The 21,455-nt window shown below is 44.5% G+C and overlaps 1 protein-coding gene across 1 annotated transcript in view; it reads left to right on the top strand.

Moving 5' to 3' along the window:
- The first annotated feature begins 3,008 nt into the window (after positions 1 to 3,008).
- The window catches only part of ADAMTS2 (ADAM metallopeptidase with thrombospondin type 1 motif 2), a 220,160-nt gene continuing 201,713 nt past the window's right edge, over positions 3,009 to 21,455 (top strand). The window contains exons 1-2 of the mRNA XM_053376966.1: positions 3,009 to 3,575; positions 4,716 to 5,077. Coding sequence (XP_053232941.1) covers positions 3,464 to 3,575; positions 4,716 to 5,077 — 474 coding nt within the window. The 5' untranslated portion in view covers positions 3,009 to 3,463. The remainder of the gene's footprint in view (positions 3,576 to 4,715; positions 5,078 to 21,455) is intronic.

Below are 21,455 nucleotides of genomic sequence, written 5' to 3'. Positions count from 1 at the left end.
TTATGAACGATGATGGGAGATGAAACATAGAGGGACAATTAAGATCAAGCATTTGCTATGGGCCATTAAACTGGGTCCAGGCAAGTGAGCCAAATGCTACAGAAGATGAAAAGTTACAAGGATGTAGCTCATCCTGTAACTCGGGAATGTATCCGGTTCAGATAGGAGACAGACCACTACAAGAGAAACTCTTCACAAATTAGGGATATTGACTAGAGGAAAAGTGATTGAGGGATTGCAAGTGACAGGGCAGAAGGGCAGAAGCAGAAATTTACCAGCTAAATTGAGAGTAACATAGTTATCTTGCATGGACAGAGCACCAGAGCAGAGCTGGCAGCATCTGTCGTTTAATTGGTGAGATTCAGAATTTCAGGGGTTTCTAAGAGGCTGGGAGTATGATTGACAGAATCTTATAATTATTATGTTTCAAGCATCTAGCCTTTGTGGCTTTGCAGGGTACTCAGAAGGCTTAGAAAGAAACATGAATACAAAGCACCCATTGTAAAAATAAAAAAGTACAGTGCTTTTGGGTGATTTGATACATCATTTCTGAACACTTTGAATTAGCAGCCTTAGAGCTGATTTTGTGGTGCCAAAGAGCACAGGTTTCTGAGACTTTATCCAACCTCTGAAAGTCAAACTAACTAACTTCTTGGCTACTCTTATAATAGTAAACTTGGGGTGGTGCTGGTGGTCTGTTGTGAATCAGGACCACAATGTACAGGGAGGGAAGGTTCAACCTTTGATCCCATCCTGGATTACTGCAATGTGCTGTATGTGGGACTGCCCTTGGACTTGGTTTGGAAGCTCCAGCTGGGGCTGCTGATGTAGGCAAATGGCTGGCTATGTTGGAGTAACTAAACATAAGGGTTAATTTCCTACACCCAATGGATGAGGTAATCGCAGGTGTAAGGTCTGTTGGTAATGACCCAATGCACTGACTATATCTATGATTAATGTATGTCAGCTCAGTTGGTTAGTCTGTGAATTTAGTTAGTCTCTTGGTGTAATTTGTCCAGTGTTACATCTTGAATTGCTGGAGTTTATTTGGAACAACAGAGATACTTTCTACTTGTATGTATCTGTATCTACAAAAGCCTAAGAGCTGTATATATCTACGTCTGGAAATGCTTTACTGAACCTTAGCTTCTGCAACAGTCAATTATTTGGACCTTAAGCTGCTTCCATGTGGTGACTGGTACTGGGAGCAACTTCTACTACAATTTTTCATATCAGATTCCTAACATTATAACTAGATAATGCACATGCAGCCCTGTGAATACATTAAAGCACTGTTAATATCTTAAGTATTATTAAGTTGGACTTGGGCGATTTCTATCAAATGGTTGAGTTTTCAAGGTATTTTTAAGGAATAAAAATCCTGTTTCTCTGACAATATTCTGCCAAACTTTATGTAGATGTGTGTTAAGAGAGAGCTCAGAACAATGATGCATGGACACAATTTTACTTGGAGTCTAAACCAAAAGTGTGGGGGAGGGGACTAAAACTGGAGCAGGCAGAGAAGAGGGCAAGAGAAGAAACTACTGCCTCTTCTGGGGAAAACCCATTCCAGGTGTCTTATAAAACCCAAGTTTAGAAAGAATCACTACTAAGGTTACCAAATGTCCCCGTTTCCCGGGGACAGTCCCCAGATTTACAAATCAGTCCCTATACAAAATCCATTGAAGTTGAAAAGTGTCCCCGGATTCATTGAAAAAAATCCGGTAACCTTATACTACACCAAAGGCAACTGGTTGTTGCTAAATGAAGGGCTATGAACCCACATAAGTTAAGTAACCTAAATGAAATTATTCCAGGAAGAAGTCCCATAAAACTCAAGAGACTTCCTTCCAAGTTAATGTGCTTAGGATGCTAGGCTGTTTGAAGTCCCCTGGGCTTCAGTGACAATAATTTAAGCATGTTATTTAAAACCAGTGGGGCTCAAAAGTATTTTACTTTGGTTGGATCACACTCAAAGAATGTATAGCAATGGGGAAGAGAATTAAGCATGTACCACTATAGTTAATGCAGGCATTTCAACGGGAAGAAAAATTTTAGGCTACAAATGAACAGTATTGAGATTCTGCAGGATCCCTGCTGCAGACTAAAGTAATTAATTCAGTGCCACAGCAATGATCTGGGTGTGATTCCATTTGTTTTTAAATGCAAATTTGATCGGTAGAAGACTGTGAAATGAGGAAGAGTGAATTAAGTTGAACCCACCTTATAAGATCTGTGCCCGCTCCCTCTCTCCCCGTTTGCCTCCAGCTCTTTATTCTTCCAGTCCTATGATGTGTTTACCGAGAACTGCCCCACTGAATTCTGCAGGACCTGCTCCTCTAAGTAAAGTGTAGGAAAGATCACTGTAGAAAGTTTGGTTGTGTGTGAAACTAGGATAGGGCAGGCGGATTCTCCATGCAGAACAAGGAAACACTATTAAGTTATGAAATATAGGGGGTGAGCTGATAAACCTTCAGGAGGTGGTAGGGTTTTCCCTGCTGTAGGCTGGGATCTCCAAAACCAAGATCTTAGGGGTCCCAGAATGTTTGGTGCAACGTGCAGTCAGATGCAAAGCCCAGGGGAATCTAATAACTTGAGGTTATCACCACGATCCACAGAACATAAGAGGGGTTCTTGGGGGCAGTGGGTGGGGTGGGGAGGAAGAAGCCCCAACACCACAAGATTGCCAAAGTTTTATTCTGTGGGGGTGGTCATGAGAGCAAACACATCTCTGAGTTTGGGGGAAATCAGGCACACCCGTTCCAAACAGACTATAGATCCCAGGAAAGCGGGGGGGGGGGATGCTAGATCATGAGCTTCCTTTCAACAGCAGCCGCTCCCGAACAACTTCATAGATTCCTAGGTGTGTTTCTCTCTCCCTTTTTTTTGGTGCAATCCCTCCTGTGCGTTCTCTCCTCCGAGCAGCAGAGCCAGGGTTTTGTTGGCTTGGGCGGGGAATGGTCAGGATCCCGCAGGAACCGCCTCTAAGCCGTGGCGGAGAAAAGTGTCCCGTAACGGGAAGCGGCTGCAGACTTTGGTCCCAGCGGGCGCCGGGAGCCACGAGGCTCCAAGCAAAGGGCAGAGCTGCTGCGCCCGACGCCGACGTCGCCACCACCGCCTCCCCGGAGCCAGGCCAGGCGAGGCTGGGCTGTGCAGCAGAAGCGGCAGCGGCGAAGGCGGCGGCGGCAGCAGCGCCTCTGTCAATCAGGCGGACTTCCCTCCCGCACGCCGCGCGCTTCCCAGCCAGCCGCCTGCTGGTGTCTCTGCTGCCTTCGGCGGGGAGAGCGGCCGCTCAGCGAGCGCTGGAGAGGAGCAGGAGGAGGGCGGATGCGCCAGGGCGAGCGCCGGCGGGGCTGAGGGTTCCCCGCCGCGGGCAAGAGGGCGGCGCCGGCTGCCCTCCAATGTGGCCGGAGCCCCCTGCAGGGCACTTTCGGCAGCCTCCCCAGGCTGCGCGACGCCTGCGATGGGTCCTCCGGGCGGGATCGCTGCGCTCCTCGCCGCCGCCGCCTACTGCTGCTGCTGCTCGTGGGCGCTCCTTCTGGCCCCGGGGGCCCCGCAGAGTCCCGGGCAGGGAGGTAAGTGCTGCGGGGGCCCAGCCCCGGAGGGAGCCGCCGCCGCCACCTCCTGGCCCCGGTCTCCCCGGCTGGGGTGCTCTCTCGCTCTTGCTCAACTTCGCCGGCGAAGCACTTTCCCCCCCTTTCCGCCAGCCAGACTTCTCTGCGCCACGCGGACCGAAGGGCTCGGAGGGGGTTCTTCGCGCCGCCACGTGGGGCTGGCTACTTTTGGCGTGCTGTCCCGTGGGGCGCGGGGTGGGATCGGGGGGCAAACGAGAGAGAGCAGGGTGGGGTGGGGGAAGAAATCGCTTGTTGGATCGCGCTAGATCTCTTGAGAGAGGGGCGCGGGACGGGGAGAGTTTCCCGCTGAAGTGGGAACCTCGAATGAACTCTGTTTACAGTCGGGCGCATGTGGCAAGATCCGAGCTGAGCGTGTCAATTCTTGGAATTCCATGTGCGGAATAAAACACCTGGCAGAGCCTTAAGTTTTCTTCCCTGCTGTTGTTTGAATTAAAGTGGGAGAGGGGGAATTGGGTCAAGCGGTTGACATGGATTTTTTTTTTAAATAAATAAATAATAATTATTTATTTACCCTTTCCATTGTGACTAATAACCCTTTCCATTGTGACTGCTAACCACAAGCTTTTAAGCTTCGTTCACTTGTCAGCCACATCGGGATTGGGGAGGAAATTAAGCATGTCAAAGTTTTAAAGTTGATGTGACAGTAAACTTTCTGCCTTTGGAAAGCCTCACTCAGGGCATCTCTCTCTCTTGGCAGCCCTAGCTGAAAAACGGAATTGCTCGAGAGGGACTGTGCTGATCTCTTTTTGGGAGACGTGTCTTCCCCAAGTGAAGGGTGGGAGCATCCTTGATGCCTGACCATCTCTGAATGTGGATGTCTGCAAGATGGGCTGTGTTGCTAAAACAGCTGGAGAGATGATGCCGGGTGCCTGCCTCGCCCTGTTCTCTGAAATTCCCTCTGCTCCGTGTTAACCCCGTAGTTGAATGAACATTGATGGTGCCTGACACATTAAGAAAGGGAAGGGATGCCCGCTTCAGGCAATGGTGCGATGCAGCGCAGTGATCTCAAGGAGGGGAAACTCAGCGTGACATTAATTATTACTCATTATTTACACATGCTCTCTCTTTCTCTCTCCCTAGATTACCTTCTGGGAGATCTAGAAGAATACAGTCTTGTCATCCCAACTAGCACAGACTCGGAGGGCAGGTTCCTCTCCAATGTCGTATCGGGAGCAGCAAAGAGGCGCTTTCGAAGGGACACAGGGGCTTCTCTGCACAAAGCTGCAAGCGAGCCAATTTTTTACAATGTCACTGTTTTTGGAAGAGAATTTCACTTTAGACTGAGACCAAACTCTAGGCTGGTGGCTCCTGGGGCAACTGTTGAATGGCAGGAGGATTCCAACCTCACTTACGTTGAACCTCTCCATGGGAATTGCTTCTATGTTGGGGATATCACCGACTTGCCTAATGCTTCTGTGGCGATAAGCAATTGTGATGGGCTGGTAAGATGCTTTGTTGTTTATGTAGCTAAGAGGATGAATGACTTTCTTTCTTTCTTATGTGGAAGGTGTGGATCTTCTGCCTTCCAAAAAATACAAAAATAAATCACACCTGAGTTGTTATATTAATTGTGAAATCAAATAAAGGAAATGTTCCCTGACATGAACTAGGGTGTGATGAAGCAGAAAGCTCACTTTTATAGGTAGCGGAGGAGCCAGTTCACTCTGAACTGACACGTAACTGCTGTGACAAATCACTAATTATCAACAGGAAACTCTAGATAGCCCTCCTGAAGCTTCTCAGCACATCTAAAACAGTGACCTGATGCCGTCATCTGCACATTTTCCATATTTGCAATATTCTCTGCCATTTTCAATTTAGCAGCGGCCATGGAAGTGTGTGTGTTTAAAAGACAAGATAATAAGGCTGAAAGACAGGCTCTGTGATAAATTGATTGGGTTTTTTTGTATTTGGAAATGAAATTTGTTCAGAGGTTGGGGTCAGGTCTTTATTCTTTTGGAAGGTGTCTTCCTCACGACAGTTCTCCTATCTGTCTACTCAGTCATGGGAAATCCAGAAGGAACTGGTTTTATGGACTTCCTATGCTTATGTACCTTATATGGTGATTCTATGTATTTGAGGAGCTGTTTATTTTTACATATACAGTCAGAAGTAAATTCCAGTTTTCCATTCCTTAGCCAATGTGGCAAGGCCAAACTGTGTGTCTTAAGCTATATTTTTAAAAACTCAATTGTTACGCAGAGCAAAGTTTGCTTAGTTTAACTTTGGGGAATGAACTTCTAATTACATCCAGTATCATCTTGTTTATGTTGTTTGAGAGAGAAAAGAGGCTTCCTAATGTACAGCTGGTACTATTTATATGATAAATGGATTTAAGCCTAGATCATGACCTTCCTGTGCTGCCTGAGTTTTGTTCAGAATCTGATTAAAAAGAAAGGGGCATGGGGTGGAGATGTGGTTGTTAACTTTTGTGGGTGTTGTGGATGGGTGTGTGTTCCTGTACTCTTATTAGCAGCTTGGGCCACAAGGCATTTAGCAGATAAAACGTTTGATACCATTTCAACTCCTGCACCATTTCTGCATCCCATGGCAGAAAACTCTTGGCATTGCTGGGTGGAGGTCACCCTAATCGACTTGGGCTCTCCAGTAAGACAAGGTCTATTGGGCAAGTTTATCCTCCTAACCATTTAACCTCCTTCATGATGGAATTATGAACCAGTAGTATACGAACGCCTAATCAGTGGTGTTTTCAGCGCAAAAGCCGGGGGGCGGTGGCGGCGGCAAAAGAGAAAGGTATGCTTTTCTTTCTATATCCTAGAATGCACTTGAGCCACTTTTTGTTATTCAGATGATGGTCTGGATATGGCAAGTGTTTTTCTGGCTCCTCAGACATAGATTCCATAGCAAAGCTGATGCCACCAACTTGTAAAGATCCACAGTTATGGAGCACATGCAGCCAGACACAGCATTCTGTACATGCCTGGGTGGCTCACCTGTGCCTTCCCTCATCCCATTAGCTGGAACTGATGGGAGTTGTAGTTCAACAACATTTGGGGTCACAGGTTGAGCACTCCTGATGTACAGGTATGCACATTTAAAAATTACATATACCGGTATGTAATTCATAAAATAAAAAAGAGATGTAATACTGAGTAATATGTAATATAGATATATGGTACGGATGATTGAGTGGAATTCAAAATAGCGCTAAGTGAGGTATTTGTGTGCAGAACAAAGTCTCTCATGCAACAAGACTTTTCTGTCCTCTTCTCCCCCTGTGTACACCATAACCTGTTCCCCAATTCTCCAGAGCAGATTTAGGGGGCACGGGAGGAGGAAGTTCCATTGCACAAGTGTGCCTCGTTTCATGCAAAACTTAGTTGAATCCCACTGATTGTATGCAACTTGAAAACAGCTTTCTCTTTCCTTATGCATGAAATGATAGCATAGTTTTTATGTCTCCTTTAAAAATATATATTAAAGGGTTGAAATTGTTGCAGCCACATTCAGTCTGGGCTATCCTTGATCTAGGATAGATTCCCCCCCCCCAATTTTTTTTTATTAATTTTCCAAATTTATAACAAATAGGACACACAAATAAAGAGAAAAAAACAACATTACAGTACTAAAAAAGAAAACAACAAAAAAACATATAAATACTTAATACTTTAAAGCCAAATTTAAATTTCATTATTAACTGACTTCCTCGAATCCCTCCTTACTGAATTTCATTGAAACACTTTTTAACAGCTTTCCAATATCCTCTTTCTAATCAAATTAACACCTTTAGTTTACAATGTTCTTCTCTTTTCATAATTATCCAAATCCATAGTATTTTACAATTAATTCTTACTCTAGTCCTAGGCCCATTTGGTACTTTCAAATAATTTCTACTTATCGTATGTTACAATATTTAGCTAAATAATCTTTAAATTTCTTCCACTCTTCTTGGTACTCCTCTTCTTTCTGATCGCGGATTCTTCCAGTCAGGTCGGCTAGCTCCAAAAAGTCTAACATCTTCACCTGCCATTCTTCTACTGTTGGTATTTCTTGTGATTTCCAATTTTTAGCCAGTAAAAGTCTTGCCACTGTAGTGGCATACAAAAACAATCTAACATCTTTTTTGGGCAATTCCAATCCTATAACTCCAAGCAGAAGATCTAGGATAGATTTTGACTAAGGGTGTCTAATCCATGGTTTACAGGCAGCATACAGCCCCACAAGACACCTGAAAATGGGTCCTTTATGCGCCTCAGGTACCAAAGTAACTTGGCTGCCACAGATGCTGTGTGCCTAGGCTTGGGCCAGGCTGTTCTCCTGTACTGGGTGCTGAGTCAAGGAGGTGCTAATAATAATAATAATAATAATAATAATAATAATAATAATAACCACTTATCTTTATACAGGTACGTGTAATCAAGTGCCAAAAGGAATTATTGTGAAAATAAGAAATATTTTTTGGGGGTGGAGGGATCATTTTGTTCTCGCTCAGGACACCATATTACTGCTTTAAACGTTACAAGAGTGCAGGGGGATGAAACCGTGGAAAATCACTTCCCATGGTGTTCCTCTAATGGTGAAAGAACGCCAGAGCCTAAACCACAATTATTTGGAAATATGTTTAGTTTCTTCTTAGTAATGTCAGTTAAAAGCTAGTTGGCTGCCTACTTGCTGAACTTGTTCCTCAGATAGGACTCACAGGTTGTGAAAATAGCCACCTGGTTACTTGCATGCTCCTCTCCAAAGCTGTTTGCAGTCACTGTAAGATCCCGCCAAATCCACAAGGAGGGAAGTGAGAGGGTGTGGCTAATAAAATCTGCCACTGCAAAGCCTGCCTGGAATTTCCCAGAGATCTCCATTCCCAGCCATTGCACATTGCGGACTTAACTATTCAGGAGACTTCCTTCCTGCTAATACTTTATGTACGTGCTTCCCTTAAAGCTTCTGTGGCAGCTGTAGCCATCTTCAGGTGTTATGGGAAGAGAGACGTTGCTGTGTGAGACGGAGGAGCAGGGACAAGCATGTTAGCTCCTCTGCCACCCTGGTTTCCATCGCCTTCCATGAGTTGGAAGGTGGCTGACTGTGCTGGGGAGCCTCTTGTGTTGCAGAGGCTCCTTATGCATTTTAGAACCTGACTTTCCAGGGTACCAGAATGGGTGAGGAGCCTCCATGGATACAAGAGGTTCCTTGCTGTTGAGAGTCCCCTTCCAGCTCATGGAGGGTGATGAAAATGTGGACAGAGGGGTGTGTGGAGCTAGCAAATTCTTCTCTGCTGTCCTCCCTTGTGGCAATTTCCCAATTTCCCTGAGGAAGTTTTAAGCTCTATGGGATTTTAGATTCACGCAAGGATGAATTGAAATACCATAATAGATTTGCAGTGTCAGACACCTGGATTTACCTATCTCTTGCTTTGTAGCAATATTCTTAGGCTTTGTCTTTGCAACTAGGGAGTATTTGCCAAAGGTCACCTTGTCCCATTTCTAATGCAGTTTTGAAACTGGCCTGTTGTATAATAATGGGATGAAAAAAATCACAAAGCTCTTCCTCTTGTCCCACATCAGGATTCTCCATGATAACCCCTCTCCATGCCATACATTTTAAAGCAGCAGCTGGATGATCACATAAGACTATTTCCTGCCTCGGTAGGCATTTGGAATACATGGCTGTGGGAGGTCCCTTCAGGCTCTATGATTGCATGAGAAATGGCAGCCCTTGTGAATTAATTCAAAACCACAACATTACCATCTTACCTGCTTCCACCAGTGAGAAACTAGTAGCAAATAAATGAATGGATACATAATTCGATCCCTAAAGGTAAAGAGACCCCTGATCGTTAGGTCCAGTTGCGGATGACTCTGGGGTTGCGGCGCTCATCTCGCTTTGTTGGCTGAGGGAGAATGCTAAATGTGAATTGGAATAATTCAGAGATAGTTTGACAATTCCCAACCGAATTGGCCATCTTTAAAATGTGTGTTGGATTTGGACCTTACCTATGGCAGTACTGAGAGACAAAAGTAAAGTTGATTAAGGTTGTAGCTCTGAAAGCCATTTGCTTAAAAGTGATTCCATTGAAATCAATTCAACTTCTTGCAATGTAATGTAAAGCTAGGCAAAAATCTGTATATGAATTTCAGACTTTTTAATTAGTGAGTTTGGTCATGGTCATTTTATTTCAGCAGTGAGGATTTGCATGTTGGTTGTTCTGAAGGCTTCTGCTCTTAGTTCTGCATCGTCCTGCTTTTTTGAATTGGTCTTAGGTTTTTAAATGTCATACCTTGGGCTTGGTATCTGGTTCTGTCAGCAAAATCTGTAATATGCTTACTCAGAAGTAAGTCCTATTGAGCTCAAATGCTGTGTAATTATTACAGTAGACTCTTAGAAGCACATCTGAGTCTCTTGCTGTATTTGTGTTGGGTGGTTGTTATTAATGCAGGAGAGAAGAAGTTAGTGCAGTAGGACATTCTAACAAACTTTAGTTTTACAATTATGTTCTAGCCTCTCACTGTGAGATGTTTATAATCGGAGGAAACGGCTTAAATGCCCAAACTGCCCTGATCAGATGCTGATATCTGACCAATCTAAACATTGGAAATTATTATTATTTAATAAAGTTGTATACCGCCCTATAGCTGCAGGCCTCAGGGAGGTTCACAAGGTAAATGGGTAATTTGGGAGCCATGACTTGACTGAAAAATGTGTTTGCTGGAAATGTGTTTCTGTTACTGGTCTCAGACAGTTAGGTTTTGTTGAGATGAGAATGGGAAAGTGTAAGGTCATCTGTATTTGTGCCTGGTGTCAGTGCCTAGCATACAGGGGCATTTTTTAGGGCTCACGTGCCCTAGCAGGTCCCATCAGGGGCGACACTTTGTCTGGACAGTCCTAGTGCTCTCTGCCCTTTGGGTACCCTGCAGCTGTGAGCCTTCACTTCATGTAAGTGGGCTTGTTCTTGCCTAATAGCAGCTCTGCTGCCTAGTCATCTCACTCACTTACGAGCACAAGAGGGTAGGGGAGGCTTGCAGCTGCAGCAGAGTCACTGCTGGATGGCCCAAGTGCCATTGGGTGCTGGAACAGGTGCTGGGGGCAGGGGTGGGGCATCCATCAAGGGCAACCTGCCCAGCCCCTAGCCCCATCCCAAAATCTGGAGCCAGGCTTGTACCCTCCAGTTATTATTTGTGGGAAATCATTCTTGCTGTGACTGAGATCAAAACTAGATTTAAAAAAAAATGATTGTGATGGTTAGAATCAGTGCTTTAAAAAAAAAAATGTTTAGAGGCACTCGCATTTTCCTACTCATATTGAAATACTGCCCCTGAATGAGGCCAAACTTAGATTCACAAAATGTTTAGGGGTATGCGTACCCCTGTCCCCCCCCCCAGAAAAATCACTGGTTAGAATCATAGGATTGTAAAGTTTTGAGGGACTACAAGGGTCATCTAGCCCAACTCCCGGCAATGCAAGAATCTTTTGTTCAATACTAGCCTGCAAACTCACAGCATGATAGGAGGGCTGGGGAGGGGAGGAAATTCTTCCCAAGCTAGAGGGTTAAAAGATGCCGTCTCACTCATTTATGGAATAGAAGACTGATAAGACATTGACAGATAATTTCAAAACAAACAAAGCACATTCCAACTGGCTGAATTAAGAGTACTGTAAGTTGCTTTCCAAAGCTGTCCTCTTGTGGGGTCTGTTGAATGTGTGTTTGAAATACATTCGGTGTAACATCTAATTTGAACCTGATACTCTTAATGTCACAATGCCACCATCGTATCTGCCTCACAACTTACCTGGCAGCTGTCTTTGCAGTCTAACTTAATCTCCCTGCAGCAAACACGTAGCAGGTGAAAATGTGACATATGGGCCTAGACATATGGATACTAGCAGCCAGTCAGGAGACTCCCTGGTATGTGTTCTTAGATGTTTAGGGCTGCCTTTCATGAGCACATACATATTGGCTGAGAAGCAAAGACTGGCCTAAGGGCTGTAGCTCAGTGGTAGAGCATTTGCCTTGCATGCAGAAGGTCCCAGGTTCATCTCCCAGCATTTCCAGGTACCACTGGGAGAGACTCCCTGTCTGAACCCCTAGAAATCCACGGCTACTCAGGATGCAGATATCCTGAACCCAGGCATACCCAGAGATAAGTCCTGAGAATGCACACAGTCCCGCAGGTAATACTAGAGAGTAGTCAGACAATCCAAATGGCAAAATAGCAGTCCTGGTCTAATACAATGAGCAATGGAACGCCTGGGGTTAGTTCTGAAGTCACAGTTCCCAAAGCAGCCAAGCTGTGGTCCATCAACAGAAAAAAAAGGCCTTGCTTCCCTTTCATCCTTCCTAAACTTGATTGATGCGCCTGAGTTTGCTTCAGCTGAGCAGCTGTACCTCTCCCCTTGACGAAGCATGTGATCCTCACCTGCCCTGAGCCTAATCTAGCTGAGTGACCACAACCTTCTCCCACACCTAAAGAGTCCCTTGATCTCCACCTGCTTCTGTGTTCCCTTGCCTGCCTCAGTCTCCTGAAGGAGTGCACCTCTTGCTGTTTCCAGTGCCTCAGAGCCTGCTGTGTCCTTGGAGACGGGGGCACCTCTGGTTCTGGTGATGTGTCTCTTTCTCCTAGCTCCTGTGAACTGCCTGCAGCTCCCTTGATGTTGTCCAGTGCCCCGTGAGTATCTCCTAAGTCCCCAACCTCCCCTTCCCTATATTCAGCTTGTCCTGGTATGTACCAGTTGTGGCTAGGCCCCTCGCCGGGATCCTCCTCCACTTCCTCAGAGTGTGTTGCCAGCTCATGATCGTAGACAGTACAGAACATAGGAGCCAACACCTAGGAGCAAGGGGGTCCAATAAGGGAGCCAGGTCCCCCCAAAGTTTATGGGCTTTGCCACTCAAATGGTGTGCTTGCACCATGTCATGTGATCAATTATGGAGGTGGGGCTTACCCCCCCCCAATGTTTTATTCAAGTTTGCACCCCTGATACTGAGCTATATAAACCAATAGTCTGACTTCCAGGCAGCTTCCTAGCTGTGGCAGACAGTATTTCTGTACAAAGGTGGCAAGTGAGACCAAGCGAGCTCCTTTTTATAAAAATAGGAAAAAACACACTCTAAAATAATCCCTAAAAGATATTTGAGGAAAGCCAATTCCCTGGCTGCTTTCCCAGATGCTAATTTGCCTAGGAATGCCTGGTACAGCAGTAGTGCTATTTAAGCTTCCTTAATAGTAGTGACCGCAGTACAAGGCACATCTTGGTGAGTTAATGACCATCAGTGCCTTCCAGCCAGTCATTAATATCGAGGAAGGAGCTTGTGCTCTGACTGCGACTGCTTGAGGCCTGTGTGCCCAGTGACCTAACAAAGCCCTTTGCATGTGCGCTGCGCTTGCATGCATCTTCCCAGGGCGAAGAGAGACACCACAACGGAAAGGTCAAAAGGGAAGGGAAGGAAGCGAAGACTAGATGAATTTCTGAACAGCATAGGTAGGTAGGTAGGTGGGAATAGCAGGGGCTATTAGCCAAGGTCATCAGGGGAGCTATGTTTGCAGTTATCCATAGAGACCTTGGAAGAATCTGCCTTATACCAGGTCAGGCTTGTTTGGTTAGCTCAGTCTTCTTCAGCAGCAACTCTTTGGACACTGAGGCAATAAAGAGGATCTTTCACTGGTTACCAGCTGCTTACTGGTTGTTTTTTTAAATTAAAGAAAATGACAGATGGCTAGGATCGAACATAGAACCTACTGCATGCAAAACATTAAGTCTACCAAAGACTTTAAACTTTCCATTGCCAGAAGCTTGGAATGAATGGTAGGAAACCCCGTGTTTCTTCCTTTCACTCTTGAATAATTCCTTTTTCTCTTTGCCACTGGAGACGTGATGTTTTCACAAATGGATATCGTTGGGCTGCTTTGATGAGACCTTTCTGAACTTGATTGGAAAATATCCAACAAATCTGTTTTGATGTTTTCCCCAACCCTCTGGAGTAGGTTTGGGGGCAACATGGGGGCATATGTGGAGAGGAGTGGGAGGGAAAGATCTGTTGTACAGCTAGAAGTCCTTGTGTTAGTGGAACTACCACTTAGGATGTTGTGTTCCAGAATAGCTGGGTGACCACTTGATTCTGCACCCTCCACAACCTTTTCTTTCTCCTGTAAACATGCACCCAGATTCCTGCCTGCATGATGCTGGCAGTGGAAGAGGAGCCATTTGAATGTGCAACTGGCCATACGAAGGAAGTGAGGATTGTTACTTGAGAGTTTGCAACACATCAGAAAGGCCAGGCATAGGCAGACTTGGCCCTCCAGATGTTTTGGGACTACAACTCCCATCATCTCTAGCTAACAGGACCAGTGGTCAGGGATGATGGGAGTTGTAGTCCCAAAACATCTCGAGGGCCGAGTTTGCCTATGCCTGAGAAAGGCCATGGGAGTGCCTGCTGTTGGACACAAGCTTCAAGCGCTGCAAATGCAGTCAGCATTGTAAGATAAACAGCAATGCAGAGAATTCTTAGGAATATTTTTCCTTGGCAGTTCAAGCAATGTGACTCTTGCTTTTGACTTCTCCCACCTTATAAGTAGTGACCTCAAATCTAATATTGCATATTTCATAGGTTTTGCCATTAATTGTGGGTGGGTGGGTGAGTGAGGGGAGCATGTCCAATTTAGATAACATTTTTATTGGATCACAAAACATTAATATAAATCAAACATCTTGTTTATTTGTACTACATTTCTTTCAATTTGAGGTGTATTTGGGTGAATAAAAGTGCACAGTCCCTGTCTACATTATGGTGCAACTAGTCATGAATAATTCTATGTCACTAGAACTGGGTTTGGATGTACATATAAGTAACAGCATACATGGCTAACGTGAGTCTTTGGTTGCAAGAAAAGCATTGGGTATGTGTGTGTGTGTGTGTGTGTGTGTATATATATATATATATATATATATATATATATATGCATTTTAAATAGAGACTGTGAAAATAAAGATACATTATGCACCCTTTCTAAAGTGTATGAAAGCTCTTGATGAAGACCAGGCAACAGTTTCTGTCTGCACTGTCTTCCTCAGAAATGTCAAGCATCTTCTGCTATCTTGTTTGTTTAATTTTGCTTTTCGGCCTTGCTATCTTGCATTGCGTACGGCAAAATTGTGGTCAGGAGGATAATAGGATATTATCCTAGGCTAGTCATGTTCTCATCGTGGTTTAATAGATGTGCACTACAAATGATTCCATTCGTTTTGTCTGCATCGGTGAATTTTCAGCATCTTCATAGTCAGCGCACACACTTCAAGGCCGTATTATTACAACCCGGCAGCTCACATTTGCATTAAGCTGAAGTTTGCCTTGTACCGCATTACATCTTTCATGGCATTTATTCATGGTAAAAAAGATGAAGAAGAGGAGGCAGGTTTTCTTTTTAGTTCTGTTGTGTTAGTATGAAAAAGGGCACCACCTCTTTGGTGTTGTAGCAAATTAAACTAGACAATGGGAAACATGTAGACACGGTTTGCAAAAAACTGCATTTCATTGCTTTCTAAACGGCTGTTTGTCATTTTAAATGGGGTCACAGCCTCAGTTATGTGATCACCAGTGGCTCCTAGAATACTGAGAAGGACGAAAAATAGACAAACAAAACAACTTAGATCTTCCTGGAGGGTGGGCACGTGTTCTACTTTACAAAGGACAGTCCTTTGCTCGAAAAAGTCCTGTACTTGAAGAGCAGCATGGTCTAAGACAGGCATGTCCAAAATCCATTTCAGGGGCCTAATCTGGCCAGCCGGTTGGTTTAATCAGGCCCCTGTGGCCCTTTTTCTGGGGTAAATCCTAAAAAAAACTCCGACAACTTCAGTCATAAGAAGTGCTCAACAACTTCAACCCTAAAAAAAGGTCAACAACTGTGGTTGGCCCTTTGGTTGGCCCTCACGGCCCTTCACTTCATTAAATCTCGCCCTCTTTGAAAAGTTTGGACACCACTGGTCTAAGTCCATGCTATGATAAAGAAGGGCAGCCCAGCCACAGAAGGATTGAACAGACATACCACTGGTGTAGTGATTGTAGTAGAGGCAGTCCCTTTCCCATGAATTTAGGAGTTTAGAGATGATCCCTGGTGTGAGGGGGCGGCAGAGCTGGCCCAAGGCATTTTGGTCCTTGAGGTGAACCACAAAATAGAGCTTGCTAATTAATGAAGTCACTAAGCCAAGTCTTGTGTCAAGATGTTGAACCCAAACTTATTACATGGCACCAGAAATAGAGACCACAGGGCTTCTGAGGCAATGTGCCACTTTCTTCTGCCTTGGGGCAACTGACTTCTATGGGCAAGAAGGGCTCCACCCAAAGACCCGTGGCCTCTTCTCAATTTAGCAGCAGAAGCACCAGCTTCTATTTAAATTATGGCCATTATTTCTGAATTTACATCTATTATTTCTGATTTTACATCTATATGTATAAGTCAACATATGCAATCTGTGTCTTTTTTTGTGGTGGTGGTGATGATGATGCACACTTTGTCACCTTGTTCTTACGGCTGCAGAGAAAATCCTGGAATATAACTCTTAATTGTCTGCCTTTATGCCTCTTAATGTATATGTGTGTGCTATTATTTGTTTGTTTCTTGATGGCACTATGCACCTTTTCTTTCCATTCTTATTTTTTAAAATGTTTCAAGCAGCTGACATACTAGTCAAATACTAATGGAGAACACAACCAAAGTTCAGATTTCATCATAATGTAGCATTCTGGTTAGATCTCTTTGTGATGCTTGAGGGTGATAGGCTTTGCTCCTCTTTGCTGCAGTGGGTGGGCCAGCTGGTGGCGGCACAAAAAAAGGGAAGCTTAGGTTTGAAGGATGCCAGCTCTATTTTATATAAAACAAGCAGTCAGGGGTATGTTTTGGAGTCTGGTATGTCTGCAGATTATGAATGGTGGCTATTATCATGCAACATTCTTTCTTTGCCTGTGAGTTCATAGAATTGTAGAGTCAGAAGGGACCCTAAGTGCCATCCTGCCCAGAGCCATCCCTGGGTAGGCTTGAACCACCAACCTTCAGGTTAACATCCAGACGCATTAACTCACTGTGCCACCAGAGGCTCCTCTAGAAGTAGAGTTCTGACACAGACCACCACAGGTTCCGGTCCCAGGCCAGCACTCAGCAGAGGCAATTGCTCTCCCAACACCAGCAATCTTGCAGCTTACCTGGGTAGGGCAGGACTAGGCAGGGCAGCATGGATGCACTGGCATGAGTGCTGGATTGGTTCTGCAGGTACATCCGTACAGCCACAACCTTGACACCCTGGCCTGCCCCATCTGTGTCCAGGGAAGCTGCAATGATGCAGGTTTTGGGAGGACAGCTCCGTTCCATCTCACCAGATGCTGCTTGGTGAGCTGGTATTATTGTGATGGTTGTTATTGTTATTAATTTTATTATTTGTACCCCACCATCTGACAGGGTTGCCTCAGTCACTCTGGGCGGCTTCCAACAAAATATAAAAACACAGTGAGATATCAAACATTTAGCACTTCCCTATACAGGGTTGCCTTCAGGTGTCTTCTAAAAGTTGCATAGTTGTTTATCTCCTTGACACCTGATGGTAAATAGCTTCCTTAAAAAAAAAATTAAGACCAACATTCAGGAACTTTCTTGTAGAAAACCTGCTTTGCTCTTCTACAAAACACACAAGACAGAAGACAAATGACAGCCACACTCAGTGGGGCTACTGCACTAGGCAAATATCAGTTGGGAAACCAGTCTGTTTTGTTATAGACCCTTCAGATACAGTCCATATCCCAACACGACTGTAGAGGCACCTGCTTAAAAACGAAGCTGGCCTGTTTCCAGAATCAAGTCTTCAGGCTAGCTGGCCTCCACATTTTGATCCACCAGGTATACTGAACCTGCTACCTTCCCAGCATCTTGATTACATAAGCGCAAGCTGACAAAACAGAGCAGCTATTCAACAGAAGTTCAGACTTTTGCTGGCATACATTATCCTTTGGAGGAAAATATCCTGTTATTGCTGTCAAGTCGTAACTTTTCTTGTTGTGTGCTCTGAATGCATCATATTCCCACTAGCTTTTCATCTGAGAATGGGATGGAATAATTTCCTGCATCAAACAGGTGGACACCATCTGGACGGAATGTTCTAAGGCAATCGTAGCTCATATCTTAGTGTCACACAGTAAAGCCTCTGGATAAAATGGAGGTATTTGCTTCTTCAATGACTTTTCCATTGTGCCCTATTGCCATGGTGATCACAAACCTGTTTAGCTCCTAAGCCATGCAGGAGGTAATTTTCTGTCCAAAGTTGTTGAAGCTACCAGAATGCCTTATGGCCTCTTGTAACTTTTCTGCATATTACACCAAGTATATGCTCATATCCTCTCTGTACTTTCATTCCCTCTAAGCGCTCACTATAGTAACTCATTTAGACAAAATCATAATTACCTCAGCAGGCAAGTAAAACATCTAGTTTGTGAAATGTTGGCATCAGTCCTCAAACTGCTACCGTTCCAAACAGATTGCTGTTTTTACTGTATGCACATGCTTTTTACCCTTTGTGAGGTAGTGATTTTTTCTGCAATGCTATCATTTCCTTAGTTGTATTCCACCTTTGAGTTCCCTGCTTATTTTTTTCTCTGTGAGCAGCTGCCGTCTGTTCAGTGCCTCAGAGAAATAACAGGATTCTTCTTTGCAGGACTGCAGGAAGGTAACTGAGGGGTGTCAGTGACAGCCCTCTGGCTTTCACACCATGTGCCAGGGGCATTGCTAGGAACTCAAAAGGGCTCTCAGGACACAGGCCGACAATACAAATTTCATAGATTTATTGAGTGCCTGAAGAGGGCGGGTGGGCAGGAATCTCACCAGTGCCGCACTTTACTGTGCAAGGGTTGTTTTTTTTAAAAAAAAATAAGTTTATTTAGCACCACCCGAGTTTCTGGTGCATCAATGAAGTTATTAGCCCTAGTACAGTGTACCTCGGGTTAAGTACTTAATTCGTTCCAGAGGTCCATTCTTAACCTGAAACTGGTCTAAACCTGAAGCACTACTTTCACTAATGGGGCCTCCTGCTGCTGCCACGCCGCTGGAGCACGATTTCTGTTCTCATCCTGAAGCAAAGTTCTTAACCTGAGGTACTATTTCTGGGTTAGCAGAGTCTGTAACCTGAAGTGTATGTAACCTGAAGCGTATGTAATCTGAGGTATGACTGTATCAGGCGATCCCCTGTCACCTGTAATGTTGTCTCCCACCCCCTCAGGATTTAGTTTAAAGCTCTCCTGGTCATGTTCATGAGAACCTAATAGCTACAGCCACCTGCACTTGATAATACCAGGCAAAAGAAAACCTGCAGTTGACCAGGATTCTTGGGGGGAAACTATGATTGTTTAAAGTGGTATGATACTGCTTTAAATATATAGTGCAGATGGGGCCTCAGTTAGAGCCAGAAATACCTGGAGGCTGTGTCATTACTTTGATGCAGAGACCTGCTACTTTCCTTTCCAGTATATCTTACCTGACTGCCCCCACCAGGCACTGCGTTGTCCTATTTTGATGATTAAAGAATGCCCCTCCTGGAAATGAAAGGTTAAATCTTCGTTTGCATTAAATGGATCTCCTGCCTTAGAAATAAAAACAATGGCCTTTTAAGAGCTGCTTCAGTCAAAAGCTGACAGTTCAAGAGAATTTAGTCTAACATGGATGTATTCAAAAATCCCTTTACTCTTCTCACTAGGAGGGCATGGATTATTCACAACAGTGCTTGTTTCTTAAAAAGATACATGTCAAAGATTTGGCAGCTTCTGCCCAATGCATCTTCTTACAAAGAATATGTGACATTGCCTCCCCTCCAGTTCTTTTTATCTTTCTCCCTCCTGTATAATGATACTGAGTCTTTCTTGTTCTCACATTGCACAGCTGTCTCCAGGCTACCCAGGTGCAAAACCAGGCCTGTGAGCCAGACCATGTAGCATAGCAGAGCAGATCTTGTGGACGGGAAGACAGACAGTTATTCAAATAGACTCATGTAGTTCACCGAGTAGCCCCATTATTTTCACCACTGGCATCAACTCCAGGGGTCCCTGGACACCCACAAATTTTTCACTATGGGTGCCCAGCCTGCACCCACTGCTGCTGCTGCCCTCTGTCTTACCTCCAGCCTTACTCCAGTGCCAGGGTATCTGCTGTGGGACCTCTGTTGGGACCCACTGCGGCTGCAGACATGCACCCACACTCCGCTGTCCTGTTCCACTGCTGCTGCAGAAGCACTTAAGTCGTGCAGGAGTGCAGCCGCAGTGTGTGTGTGATGTGATGATGTCACATTGTGCACACTGCTGGGCACCTACAGTCTGGGGCCCAAGCCGGTGCCTCTGATCTATACTACCTGCTAAGTTATATTCTGAGTAGGTCACTGAAATCAATGGACTTGGACATAACTTGCGTCCATTGATTTACTCTGAGTCATAGAATGGACCTCATTCCCTTCTGGGCCATGTTTGAGGGGCCATATGGTTGCGCTGGGCAGAGGCAAAAGTAGGAAGTGAAATGAATGAAATTCTGCTTTTGTGCGGTACACTAGTTTAGACACAGACTAACACACTCCATGAAGGAAAGGGAGAGTCATTAAGAGTGTTCAGTGGCACATTCCAGCTAGGAAAAGCAGTTGGTGAGGGTATGAAACAAGGTGGGAGACTGGTGTGGCTTGGGAAGAGTCTCAAGGGCCACATCAAAGGCATCTAGGGCCACATTTAGCTGTGATTCTCCACCTCTGGCTTAGTCAGATACCATCCGCCAAATCTCAGCTTAACCAGCTTTGCAGGGTTGATGGTAAGATAAAAAGAGAGAAAGTAGATGATTGTAAAGAGAAAAGTAACATTTCAAAGACATTCAGATTAAAGCACAGAGCCTGTGCTTGCACAAATCTTTTCCTGTTTTTTATATTTAATGCTCTCCTATGATTTAAAAACAAGGATGATCTATTATGACAAATAAATGCTCTTTTTTTGCTTCTAGTTAGCTAAAAAGGTTTCATGGGAGAACATTATTACATAAGACTTGTATCCTGATCGTTCAGCCTGATAAAATAGAAACTTGAAACTTTATGCAGATGATAAAGACTGTGCCCATAAAATCCCCATGGCTGATAAGATTCCCTCAGATTTCCCTGCTTAATTATCCTTTTTTTCCTTTGTAGTGTTGACTCCGCCACTTCTTAGCACAGCTCCCAAAGCAGCTTAACATTTGCCACACACAGAGAGACCTGCTAACCCTGTTGATTATAAACATGTTACCTTGTGAGATAATGAGCTGCTTATGCGAAGAGCTGAGAGCGCTCCACACTGCCATATAAATGTTAAGTACTATTACTTTATTATTACTTTCATACATTGTGAAGCTGGCACCTCATTAGTGCAAATCAGGGGCTCCTGATACCAACTCCCTGAAAAACAAACTTAGGGCAAGATGTTGATAGTGAACCACCCTAGATGTTTTTGAGAGCAATATAAATTGCCCAGCTGTTATCTTGTTCCTTGCTTACTGGATCCATGTATTACAATAATGACCCGGCAAATGTTTAGTTAATCTAGCTCAACCCAGTTTGAGGGTTATTTTGAGCGATTAAAGGCCGGTGGGGGGTGGGGGAGACAGTGGGTTTCAGCTATTGCACCAATTTATTGTTGATGAGAGAATATGAGCAAATTTACTTTTCTGAGCACCTGATAATGATAGTTGATGGTGCTTTCCAATGAATTAAACCAAATGACCAGGAAATAATTTCATTTCATTTGTATGCTGCTTTTCCAGAAGAAGATCATGCTCAAAGCAGCTTACAACAAAGAAGCAGGGATGCATTTCAAACAAACACTACAAAAAC

Source organism: Podarcis raffonei, chromosome 2 (genome assembly GCF_027172205.1).
Source record: "Podarcis raffonei isolate rPodRaf1 chromosome 2, rPodRaf1.pri, whole genome shotgun sequence".
Classification (NCBI taxonomy): domain Eukaryota; kingdom Metazoa; phylum Chordata; class Lepidosauria; order Squamata; family Lacertidae; genus Podarcis; species Podarcis raffonei.
This window is presented reverse-complemented; position numbering and strand designations above follow the sequence as displayed.